This window comes from Lepisma saccharinum, chromosome 27 (genome assembly GCF_977018435.1).
Source record: "Lepisma saccharinum chromosome 27, izLepSacc3.1, whole genome shotgun sequence".
Classification (NCBI taxonomy): Eukaryota; Metazoa; Arthropoda; class Insecta; order Zygentoma; family Lepismatidae; genus Lepisma; species Lepisma saccharinum.
In genome coordinates, this window is record NC_139255.1 from 53,581,280 (window position 1) to 53,594,841 (window position 13,562).

Sequence of the window (13,562 nt, forward strand, 5' to 3'; positions counted from 1 at the left end):
TGACTGACAGTACCTGCTGAACGTCGGTCGGAAACTGAGCAATGTGCCAACATTAAATTCTGTTTCACATTGGGTAAAAGTGCAACAGAGACGTTTCAAATGATTCAAACTGTTTACGGTAGTGAGGCATTGAGTCGTAAGAACGTGTTTAAGTGGTATGCAAGATTTCATGATGGTCCAGGGTCCAGGCTCCAAAACCGAAGAAAGTGCGCATGCAGAAGAGCCGAATCAAAATCCTGCTCACGGTTTTCTTCCTTTCCAAAGACATCACCCACAAGGAATTCACTCCAGATGGTCACACTGTGAACGCTGAGTATTACGTGGGTATTTTGCATCGTCTATTGGCCAGGATTCGTAGAGTTCGGCCTGAATATCGGGAACAGGGCTCATGGTCTCTGTTTCACGACAATGCATCCATGCACAGGAGCAGGTTGGTATGCCAGTTTTTGACCAAAAAAGGGGTAGTGGAGCTCAATCACCCCCATATTCTGCAGATTTAGCTCCATGCGACTTCTGGCTATTTCTAAAACTGAAATTGGCATTCGACACCATTCCAGACATCTAAAAGGCTTTGACTGCGATTTTGGAGGCAATTCCGAAACTTGAGTACCAAGACTGCTTTACAAAGTTATACAACCGCTTCGGTGCATGTATTGACTCACAAGGTGTCTATTTTGAATAAACGTTTTTGTAAACTACCAGTCCACGTCTTGTTTCATTTCTCATTAGTCACCTTTCCCACTGGACGGACTGTGTATATTGTTTAATTGAATTGAATTAGTGTTTTTGGATACATTTGAATCACGCAGACCCTTTATATTGTTAATATATTTGTGTAGGGGGGTGGTGAGAGAGAGTAATACGTAAGGTTGAAATAGAGAAAACATCTGCTTGTAGCCTTGAATTTTTAGAAAGGACACCTTGAAAACTGGGAATTATACTTGAATTTTATCATGGTCCTGGACTGGCCATCCTGTATTGGTAATTTTACTGATGTGATATATGCATAAATAGCTGTTACTTTGTCTGAAATTCTGTTATTTAGTAAAATGTAATAATAATTTTAAAAAAAAAACACTTAAACATTGACATACTTATATGTGGTTCCACTTGTTTTTTTCAACTAAAGGTTAAAATATTAAAAATCAGTAACTTGCGTGTGTGAGCATGAGATATTTCGAACTACGTTTCGAAGGTTATACTACCTCCTTCTTCAGGTTAATGCGATGTTTTCAGACACCTGACATGGTGCCTCGTCGAGAAAGTGTTGGTTGAGGATTTAGGTCAAAAGGTATAGGAAAGAACACTTACCAAAAAGATGATGTAGAATGTACATACTAAAACCGCACAATACTCTATTAAAACGAAAGAACGTTCAAAGTTGCTGAAGGCAAACTGCCGATCGGTGTTCGGGGTAGGCAAATGTACAGTGTCAGCTCGTGCTTGGGGAAGGAAAACTCCTCCTCTCCGGCCTTTCCCCAACTGGTGCTCGTGAGTCACCAATCCAAGGTGAATTCAACTTCCACCTTTGCGGCTTTCTTAACCTCGGGTGTTTTAATAGAGTATTGCGTGGGTATGTACATTTTACATCATCTTTTTAGTAAGTGTTCTTTCCTATACCTTTTGACCTAAATCCTCAACCAACACTTTTTCGACGAGGCACCATGTCAGTTGTCTGAAAACATCGCATTAACCTGAAGAAGGAGATAGTATAACCTTCGAAATGTTGTTTGACTAATCTCATGCTCACACACGTAAGTTACTGATTTTTAATCTTTTAACCTTTAGTTGATATTCGATTGTGAGCAATTCGCACATTATCAGTATACACTAGTTTTTTGATATTTCAAATCTGTTGCTGTATTCTTCATTGGGGGAAATTGCCAAGAATTAGAAGTTTCAACCCATAACAAAGTACAGTAGTTGGCTCAGTGGTAGAGCACATTTAGTGGTACATTTCAGATCTTTTCACTGAAATTTCCTGGTTTGGTCCCAATCTGGGCGTGGGTGTTCTTTGTGTCTTCCTCAGTTTTATCTATTCATCACTCATTATCACAGTTAGCCAAAAGTAGAAGAAAAACTAAGTGAAATGACAAAAATACAAATACACTACACAACATCCACAACCATGAGAATGCATGACTTGGGCTTGTGGCTTTAAACCGGTTTAATTCTTCCTTTGCCTCCCGTGTAGCCAAATGGTTAGTGTTCTCGCCTCTGGTGCGAGCAGTCCAGGTTCAGTTCCCAGTAGAATCCTCCAAAATCCTCCTGAAGACAATTGGGGAGTTACTTCAAAGGAAGAAGTAGCGGACTTCAGTCTCGAAAACCAGAAAACAGCAGAAATTGGACTTGATGCATTGACCATGTGTCACCCAATGAAAAACGTCTTGGCATGCCCTGGCCATCAGAGAGCTGTTGCGCCACAGTGTTTACTTTCAATTTTTCTTTTTACTTTCTACTATTCTAAAAAAAAAAAAAAAAGGTAAAGTGGTCCCCTGTGCTTAGCACCATGCCATGAAGGCGTATAGGGGGTGTGGGGGTAACGGCCCACACTTTCTTGATCCGGTCGTGAGTGGGGGTGATGTGATCAGCATCACGCCCCTGACCGCCTTTACGCCCCAGGGTTTCCCCCAGGTACTCATGTCACTCGATGCTGGGTGGGTGCCGGGCCCGCTTCCGTTAGTCCCGGATTTGAACCGGCCGGGGATCGAACCCGGGACCTTTAGCATGGTAGTCAGACACGTTACCGACTGAGCCACTGCGGCCATTCTTTCTACTATTCTAATTCCTGGAATTTTCTATGATAAGTTCTTGGTAACAGGTTCCAAGGCTGGGTTCAGTGAGATGAGTAAATTCCGCACCTCTCTTTAAACCAGGCATCGTGCAAGGTATACAAAAATGCCACCGGATTCTTTCACAGAGTCCAATTATCCGGGAAATTATTGAAACTGCAGGGTGTAACGGAAGTTGTTGTTTTGATAACCTAATGTGGATTACTTTATTTCAGGTACCATCAGCTGTGCAAGCATTTCGGTTTGGGAACGTAATGAAAGTAGGATCAGAAGAGCAGCAGGCCATTTTAGAAAGCCCAACCTTCCTTGTTTGGGAACTGGAAGGAAAGGGGAGTGGTAATCATGTGATCCAGGTTGAAGTACAATTTCATACTCCAAATATAAGTGATTCAATAGGTATGTTTCAGTGCTTCTTTTTTATAAACTCTTATGCTTTGTTAATGCATGACTTAAGCCTACTGCCAACATGATTTATTTTAAATAAATGTAGAATGGTAACCAAGAAAGTTCGGTTGGTTAGTAACAATGTCGAAGATAATGTGCTCCACACACTGAGACTTCCAATGCTAGATAGATAAGACGATAGCTGTTGATGGGGCAGAGTCAGTGGCGTCTTGTCCCTTGGGGCTTCTGGGGCTTAACCCCTAAAGAAAAACAGACGTATTCACGTAATTATCAATCACCATAACGCATAACTATCACACAGTCTTTTAAAAGGCGATTTTTACGCACGTAAATTCATCGTCTGTTGCAATGGATACGACAGCGCTCCTAGCGGCATTGATGTCAATTATCGTTTTCCGCGGGAAGTCGCAAAGGAAGGCGTGGCCTACACCCACTTACGCTACAGTGAAGGTCACATGCTAGCAGAGAGAGGAGGGGAGAGTGCAATGGATTTGAGTGCTGATTCGGGGCTACTTCTGTTGCATCGCGTTCGATCTCGGGTGTTGTTCTGTAGTGTTTTGGTGGCTTTCATTCACTGTTTGAGTGAGTTTGGCAGGGTTGATGTTGAACACAAATTGATGAAGGACATAGGCTGTCAATTACAAGACACAATGAATTTGTCCGGAAAAATAGGCATATATTAAATAGAATTATCGATTGTTTAAAATTCTGTGGTCGACATGAACTTGCTCTACGAGGACATAATGAAAGAGAACAATCTTTAAACAGAGGCATCTTCCCAGATTTATTATCCCTTCATAGAAGAGGGAAAACTAAAGAGGGAACTTCGTGTTCTTTATTGTAGTGAAGAGTTGAAAAACATAAACTCTATCAGTAGATTGCATTCATTTTTTATTTAAAATTATTTAGAGGGTACCTTTTCATAAACAGTAAGAATAACAAACATAGTTTTAATAACTCCAGTGGCAACAGCTGAATCTGAACGATGTTTCAGCACATTGAAGCGTATTAAAACCTGCTTAAGAAATGCAATGGGACAAAACAGACCAAATGCCTTGGCACTTGCTTACAATAGAGATAGAATACATTTCAAACATAGAGGGCTTCATCGAAAAAGTAATAACAAAATTTGCTGAGCAGAAGAACAGGAGTCAACGTTCATAGAGAGGTATGTTTCACAACAATACCTGTTTCTTTTGTAATCATGTGAATTGTCATTATATTTTAAATTCTTTAAAAAAATAAGTCCAGTTTTGTAGTTTAGAAGAAGATAAATACCCGTTTTTTTTGTAATGCATGTAATTTGTCATTACATTTTAAATTCTTTCAAAAAAGTAAGTCCAGTTTTGTAGTCTAGAAGAAGAAAATACCTATTTTTTGTAATTCATGTGAATTGTCATTATATTTTAAATTCTTTAAAAAATAAGCCCCGGCCAAATTTGAGGCAACGAGACGCCACTGGGCAGAGTGGTTAACACAGTGCACTACGAGGCAAAGGGTCCCAGGTTCAAATCTTGGCATGGGCATGTGTGTTTGTGAATGTCCCTTCATCGTGTCATCACTCATCCTCATCTTTGCAATATGCCAAAAGTGGCAGAAAAGCAAAGTAAAGATGAACGCTATCACGTTGTGTTGTTGGTGGGCATGTACAGGTTCAACAAGCAGGTTGTGGTCTGTGGAGATCAATGTGAATGTCAGTGAGAACAGGTGAAGCATGGGTATGAGTTTAAACTTTGAACAAACGCAACAACAGCATGAAATAAAATATATCCCTCAAAAATGCAACACGTACTGGATGATCAGCAGCTGTAAACAATGATGCTTGTGACTGACCCAAAGATTTTAATCTACTTAAACAAGAAAATAAATAATATATTAATATGATGTATAATTAATTATGATCACATTATTGATAATATAAAATTACTATGTTCAAATTTCTATATACATTTTGAGCATAGCAGCGGAAAAGAAACAAAAGACTGTAGATTAATAGGTGATTAATATATGAAAATTTTAAATAGTGACGTTCGAGTTTTTGCTGGATTTATCAACTGTAAACAGTTTTGTATAAAGGGAAATACTAGGATGTTTCGTTGAAGTGTGGGCGAAAGGCTTGCTTCGTGCTCTGCAGGTGGTTAATGAGATGAACGATGGTCGAGCATGTGACAACTTGGGAGACAAATTCCATGTTGGTGCAGAAAACATTCTACAACACTTCCATCTGCCTGGAAAATGATATAAGGTTGGTCGATGGGTCCCACATGCCTTGAGTGCAGTTCAGAAGGAGATACGAGCAGATACCAGTGTTTCCTTGCTGTCACATCTGGAGAAAGGCCCCTTTCTGGACAATGAGAAGTGGGTTCTTTATGATATTCATGGTGCCATCATCATTGATTAGAATCACATGAATCGGTTCCAAACCAACTGAAATCACCGCTGCATCAAAAGAAATTTATGCTCTGCGTTTGGTGTACTGCTCAGGGTATCGTGCATTGTGAACCGTTTCCACCTGCTCAGACAATAACTGGAACTGTACTCTTAGCAGCTGCAACATGGACACAAGAAACTGAAAATTATGGCACCAGCACTCATAAATCGCAAAGGTATCAAATTAGCTGATAATAAGAGACATGTGGCTAAGATCACCCATAACACCATTCTTGGCCTTCATTGGGAAACATTGATGCATCCACCTTATTCACCAGACATAGCTCCATTGGATTACCATCTGTTCCGTTCACTGGGCAACCACCTTAGAGAACAAACTGCAAGGTGACTTCTTTGCTTCATGTTCTGCAGAGTTCTACCACACTGAAATCCATGGTCTTCCAGAACATTGGAGACATGTCATTGTTGCTGATTGTGACTATGTTTGACCTGCCAAGTCCATTTCACGACCCTTTTTGGCATTTGAAGTATCCGGTGAAAATTTGACAGAACTTACTTGATTTCCTTTATTTTATTGATTTTTCCAGCACTTAATATATTGATTACTTACGTGAAATTTAGAAAATTTCGTACTTCTGTGTTGCACAATTTAATGGTTAAATCCTATTAATTTCGAAGATGATTGCATTGGTGCATGTTTTTAACTTTTTTACGAGTTCCCATTTTTAAGGGATCTTAATGTTTTCAGCTTTAATGGGTCTTTTAAATAGTGAGGTTTTTTAAATTGAAATATGTCATGGATAGTTTTTAACCCAACCTCTACCTAATCCTCATATTACACTTTACAACACAGCATTATGTTTTAGTGCTTAGAAAGAATTGTGAACCTGATGAAGGGGGCAGTTGTACCCTGAAACATCGTTCTTAAACTATTGCATACTTACTCAAGTGTTTTTTTAAACTAATGTTATACTATTTTTAGTATTGTTTATATAATATAGTGAGTAATACGCACCCAGCCACAATATTTTTACACAGTATTTCAGCTGTTTCTCACCTGAGGAAAACTGTTTGAAACAAATTAAATATTGCATGAAAAAGCAAATATATTATGCTGTTAACATCACTACAATGTTATGATATATTTACTATGAGTATTTTGACCTGATGTGTATATTTTGTTTCTGTCCAAAAAATTCATTGTCTTAAACCTAAGAAAAATTTGTACAATACAGAAAGTTTTTTTTAGTCATGACAATTTATGACCATAACTTAGACACCTGTTGACCAACTTTCTATCTGCTGTTGTTGCCAGCTTAGGAGATATGGCATTTTTTCACTTAACCCTTATAATCGCCATTCCAAAATCCGTCAAATCTTGCACATGACCTACATAGGACACACATAACAGACTAACATGGCATTGGTCATCACACGTCTAATTATGGTCATTCAATAATTTCTTTTATGTATGTTTCTTACCCAAAAGCGTCATTCTGGAAAAAAATATTAATGCTGTCTTCCGCCATTTATTAATGTATATGGAGTAAACTGGTAAAGTTAAGCATTGAATGATATCTCAATGGATGAGGCTTTACAATGCAGAAAAAACCTGGGTAAATATATCTGATGGTTTTCATGTTACAGGTAATCATACTTGGTTCGCGTAACTTTTAAAACACATTGCATTTAATTTGTACTTGCATGCCTCCCCGTTAGCATAGTGGTAACGTCGTTACCTTGTAATCAAGGGGTCCTGTGTTTGATACCCGGTGGAGGCACATTGCACAGTAGTCCAGATCCCACTTTAAACTGTAGGCCCAGTCCCAATTAGCCTTTTTGTGCATAATATGGACTTAAATGAAGAATTAAAATTAATTTGTACATACAAACAATTGATTAAAGCTGAATTTAAATATTTTTTTCTGATTTACTGATTGCATTTTTTCAATTAACTTCAGTTTAATTGAAACGTATATGTATGTTGTAATATTAATACGGTATGCGCCAAAATTAACAGTACTGAAACTCACACACCTCGAACGTGCATGTGCGTTTGTCGATGGGTCATAGCTCCAGCCTCTCGTGTTCTCAGAAAAGGAAGTTATAACTCGCTAATAGTGTGTATGTAGTGTTTCTTTCAGGATAAATAAACTCACAGATGACGACAATGTAATGTTTGTCTTTTAATTTCAGTACTGTATATTTTGGCGCATACTGTAATTCAGAGGCATTTTAAACTGTGTGTGTGTGTGTGTGTTTTTGTATTTATCGTAATTTATCTCTCTATTTCAGTGGATGCAAGTACCTACCAGTTGAAGTTAAATTCCATATTGAGTGTACAGCTTGATATCCCAGAAGCTAATTGTATACTTAAACAATGTTCTCTGGAAGGATCAGTTGCAAAATTAGGTTTGGAAATTGCTCAGTCAAAGGATCCTCTGTGCATATATGCTTCACGTGGTGGTTTCGGTGTGGAGAAACTGCATATTTACAACTCGGGAGCATTGAATCTGGAGTTGGTGGTGAATGTGCTCTACCCGGATGGGAATGGAACTGAAGATGCAATTTCTGCGACACCATCACACCTCTTACTTATTCCTCGGGAAGAAAGGGAAATTAACATTGCCTTTCATCCTTCTCCTAGTACGAACGTTACTGAAGGGTAAGTACCGGGGAATGAACTGGTCATTTGTTTATTTACGAGGGTCACTATTTATATTTTGAGCCTTGGCAACACTGATTGAAGTTAGGCGCGATTTGACGTTTGCACGGAATCGTCTGGCATTATTGACCATAACGTATTTCAAATGTTTTGTTAATAGCTTCATTTGTGTTGTTTATGTTGCCTTGGAGATTGTGTGACAACAATAAAATGGAATTAACTCATGAACATTTTCGTGCGATGATTTTTTACGATTTTCGACGTGGATTATCAAGACAAGAGTGCATCGATCAACTTACTTCCACATTTGGCGATGAAGCCCCATCCTTTGCCCCTGTGAAACGCTGGTATAACGAATTTAATCGTGGCCGCCATTCGCTCACCGACTAGATTCGCGAAGGTCGTCCAAACTCAGTTGTTGTTCGAGAAAACATTGATGCTGTGCAAAACCTAATACTGCAAGATCGTCATGTGACATACTGTGAGATTGAGGCAACCATAGGCATTAGTTCCACCAGCATATATAAAATATTACGTGATCATTTAGCTGTGAGAAAGGTATGTTCTCATTGGATCCCACACAATTTGACAAAAACTCAATAAGACGCTCGCGTCAATTGGTGCAAACAAATGCTCAATAAATACAATCGTGGTGCTTCAAAAGACGTATATAAGATTGTAACAGGTGACGAATCATGGATATATGCATATGAGCCGGAACGTAAACAGCAGTCGACTGTATGGGTGTTTCAAGATGAACCCAATCCAACAAAAGTTGTTCGCGCTCGAAGCACATCGAAACAAATGGTCGCCTGTTTTTTTCGGGAAAACTGGTCATGTGGCAACTGTGCCTTTAGAGGAACGTAGAACGGTCAACTCTGAATGGTACACAACAATTTGTTTGCCAGAGGTCTTCGGTCAAATACGGAAAACAAACAAACGCTGTCGGATCATTCTTCATCAAGACAATGCCAGCTGTCACACATCTCGTCTAACAACCGACTTTATGAACAGTCAAAAAATCGAATTGATGGGTCATCTGCCGTACAGTCCTGATTTGGCACCGAATGACTTCTTCTTGTTCCCAAATGTCAAGAATAAATTGCGTGGACAACGATTTTCGTCGGTGGAAGACACCGTTGATGCGTTCAAAAAGCATATTATGGAGGTGTCTCAAGAAGATTGGATAAACTGCTTTGACAAATGGTTCGAACGAATGCAAAAGTGTATTGACCATAAAGGAGAATACTTCGAAAAACAATAAAGCAGTTTTCAATGCCAAATTCCTGTTTTTTCATTGTTAGGCTCAAAATATAAATAGTGACCCTCGTATTAGCCCTAGCTTGTGCAAGCTGTATGAGAAACTTTCTTATCTAAGGAGGGAGAGGACACACAGGGCCACACTTTTTTTATCGCTAAAATTCAAGAAACCATTTGTTATTGAATCAGTGCTTTTTTTTTTTTCAGGAAGAAAGGTTCAAGCTAGCTTGTTCTTGTGTTCATCATGAGAACTACTCAAAAACACCTATTAAAAGATGCTACTGCGGCGTACCTGCCAGAAATAGAAGCACTGTTAATAATTATACAGTAATTACAAAAATTACCATTATTAATAAAAATAAACAATTATTGCATGAATGTCACACACATTTTATCACTCGCTAAACCTAAAAGAAAATATTAACTTTGCATCAATGCTTTTAGTGTTTATATAGATGCAGTTGTGTATTAATTATAATAATTACAAAATCATTACCAATCTGTTTCTGTACACACATCCCAGGGGAAGGGGGGGGGGGAGTTGATAGTCCCACCAAGTGACTTTTCACATTATGTTTGTTTTTATAAACAAAAGTAACAAAAAGATTCAGAATACCCTAGGGAACAATGCAATTTATTTTCATTTGTTTTGTAAAAAATTCACAGTTGAGCCCCTCCCCTCCTTGGGTAAACTTTTTGTAGTATTTTTGGTATTGTATAATCCAATTACATTTTTTGTGATGAACTATTATCAACAAAATTTTGTTTCGGTTGTATGACCTTAAGAGAATTAAGGTCATAGGAATTTATTTCTGAAATTAAAATTTTGTTTTCAGATTTCAGTTTTTGGGAATGAAATACCATAATCCCCCTTCCCACAATAGTGCAATGCTTTGTGGGAAAAACAAACCAACTGCAAATGTTTACAGTAAATAGTTTTATTTTATTTTGTTTTGCTTATAAACTTCTCGCCATGAGGGGCGTATGGGGGTGATAGGCTCCATCGGATAAGGTTAAGTAGGTGAATGAGCCATTGAAGTTTTTCATGGAGCATCTGTAATTTTCTGTAAGTAATTTTCATTGCATTAAAAATAACATTAGTGTTGTTTTCTTTCCAGAGAGATTCAAATATCTGTCCAGCCTGGAGGGCCATCCTTTTGTGTTAATGTGAAGGGTGTAGTGGAAAGAAGCAGCGTGGTAATGCATTCGTCTGGGTATGACTGCAATCTTAGGAGTGTTTCTCCAAACTCTGTGATAAGCGAGACTGGGAGTGTTCAAGGAATAGCAACCAGAAGCCCTTATTCAAGATCAGAATTAAGTGAGAAAGGAGGAGTCCCACAAAGACGGAAGCGTGCTTTGGAAAGCACGAAGCTCTATTTCTCTTGGGGGTCTGTGGAGCTAAATAAAGGAAAATCAGAAAGGTGCAAATTTCGAAATGCTACCTCGGAGAACCTCACTTTGCAAGCGGAAATTAGACAAAATACTGACTTTAGGGTAAGTGCCGGCAGTTTAAAATCAAGAATTGCATTGCCTTTGCTTTTGTTTTCATGTGCTGCCATCTGCAGGTGTTCAACTACATCAATCTCTGCTATCAGATCTGAGAGTATTCCCTTATCTACCCTTCCATCCATTCAAGCTTATCATGATGACATGATTAGAAAACTTCCTTTCACGATTTTGCAACTTTCTGACACATGTCTGCAAATTTTGTGTACCACTCTCTATGGACCATCTCTTTAAGATGAAGGTCTGGTTGCACACTCTGTGCTGTTCTATGAAAATGGGCTGCAAAGACTTGTCGCAGTATGACAAATACATAAATTCAGGTGGTGGCCTTCTGATATGTAGGAAACTTTTGTATATACAGTGAAACATCGATTTTACGTTTTTAAAGGGACCAAGCTGAAAAAACTTAAAGTGCAGGAAATGTTAAATTGATTAAAATTTTACATTTTACTGTGTTGGGACCATCAACATTGAAAGTATAATGCAGGAGAATGTAAAATCAGGGTTCCACTCCAATACATTTTCTCTCTAATTTTTTTTTTTTATCAGCCAACCAGAAGTTGACTTCTGATCTTATACAAAAATATAATAATTCCTAGAGGCACATTTATTTTTGGTAAATAAAAAAGCAAAATTTCGGTACAAAAACAGCCAATTTCGGGCTCAAAAGCTGTAAATGAAATAAATTTTTGGTGTTATAGCGGTGAAAAATCGGATCAAAAGCAGTATATAAAATGACATTTTGGTTTTAAAATTATGAATATAATCCTCAATTTGATTTAAAACTACACTTGTTACACATAATAAACATATCCCTTCTAATAGCACATTTAAGTAGTTATCAGAGTATTCAGTTTATTCCTGTATAAAGGGGCCTATTTTTGCTTCTCAAATATTTACAGCAGAATTTATCAATTTTCCGTGAATTGCATAACTCTCAAGATAATTCAAACTTCAGAAAGTGTCGCGTCTGTAAATAAACTGAATTTTGTGTTTAAAAATCTATTTTGCATTTTGCAGTTCATTTCGCATTATATCGTGTCAACACAGGGTAGGAAATGCACCTCGCACCTTTCTGAAACATGAGAAATTGACATTACAAAGAGTTATTTAACATTTCATGTTTTCGTCAAAAATGAAATATGCATGCCTCTAATAATTCCATGTAACTTAAAAAATTACCTTATTTGCTATCAATTTCGGTGACTCACTGACACCATTCAGATGACTGTTGATTGACATTGTAATAAATTTTTGTAACTGTCCAAGTATAATAAAGTATGTGACCAATTTTGCCCAGGCTGGTCCACTAGAAGTCACTTATCTACATCCATGGTTCTTTACCTTCGTGAAACTATGTCCCCTTCAAATTCTTTTTCTAAAAGTCGATGCTCCAATTCCAACTATTTTACTAGCAATTACCTTTCAAATGTTCAAAATTTGTGTATTAATTAATTTGTACTCTTGAAATTAAATATTAAAAAATTATGGCATGATCTTTAACCTTTAAACAGCCAATAGGTCATATATGACCCATAGAAAGTAAAGGGGAAAACAGCCAATGGGTCATATATGACCCATGGTGCCGATTACAACATTCACGTGCTTTTAGGACCTTCATACTTGTATGTGAGGTTGTAAACACTGACAGATGTTGAGATAAGACTTTGAAATGTCATGTAAAAGAAAACCCACCTCCCTCCCCCCTTTCTCTAATATGCAAATTAGCTATTTTTAGCCAAAATGCAGGATTGTACATATTGCGTCATATTTCAGCCTGTATGAGGACTAGGGACTTGAAACAAGTTTCACTTTGTTGCAAAAGGTCTACTCTTTGAAAACAATGCAAAAGTTTGTATACACGAAAATGCATACCAGTATACCAAGTGGTCCATTTATAATGCTAGTATGGAATATCGCATTCAGAATGCATCCAATCGAAAAATTGCATAGACAAAAAGTTTCATACTATTGAGGGGGTAAGTCAATGCCGCAAAAATTTCGTTGCCACCACCCACGCCTTAGGGGGGTGGAGGTAAATGTGAAATTTCAAATGGAACACCCCCATTCGTTTTACATATTTGGATTCCGTGTTGAAAAAGAAGTATTTTTTGTTCGAAAAATTTTGCAAAAAAAAAAAAATATTGCAACTTTCAAACATTTATAAACATTTGGTAGTTTCAGTTTCATTTTGTTCCCTTTATGTAAAAACAGTTTTGGTTTCCGTTGAGAACATTGCAAAAACGAATTTTATTCGAAAAATGTGTGCAAAGAATTCAGCGAAAGAAAATTGTTTGCAGTTTATGTTTTTGTGTAAGAATAAATAATATTAATTTGTTCCAACTATTTGGTTTCAAGGAACAATTTCATATGAACAACAAAATTAAGTACGTTACTACAAATTAGTTATCATTTGAGGTACACAAATTAATGTTTAAAGGAGCAAATGTTCAAAATGATGACCGTTCTCTTCAATGCATCTCAAAACACGGTGTCTGAAGCTCCACACTGTTCATCCCAAAATCTCAGGAGTGAAATTTCCC

General features: G+C 37.6%; 1 protein-coding gene across 2 annotated transcripts in view; it reads left to right on the forward strand.

Moving 5' to 3' along the window:
- The window catches only part of spd-2 (centrosome assembly protein spindle defective 2), a 126,937-nt gene that overhangs the window by 86,266 nt on the left and 27,109 nt on the right, over positions 1 to 13,562 (forward strand). For both annotated transcript variants that reach the window (XM_083113022.1, XM_083113021.1), the window contains exons 16-18: positions 3,008 to 3,188; positions 7,884 to 8,253; positions 10,632 to 11,007. In XM_083113022.1, coding sequence (XP_082969148.1) covers positions 3,008 to 3,188; positions 7,884 to 8,253; positions 10,632 to 11,007 — 927 coding nt within the window. The remainder of the gene's footprint in view (positions 1 to 3,007; positions 3,189 to 7,883; positions 8,254 to 10,631; positions 11,008 to 13,562) is intronic.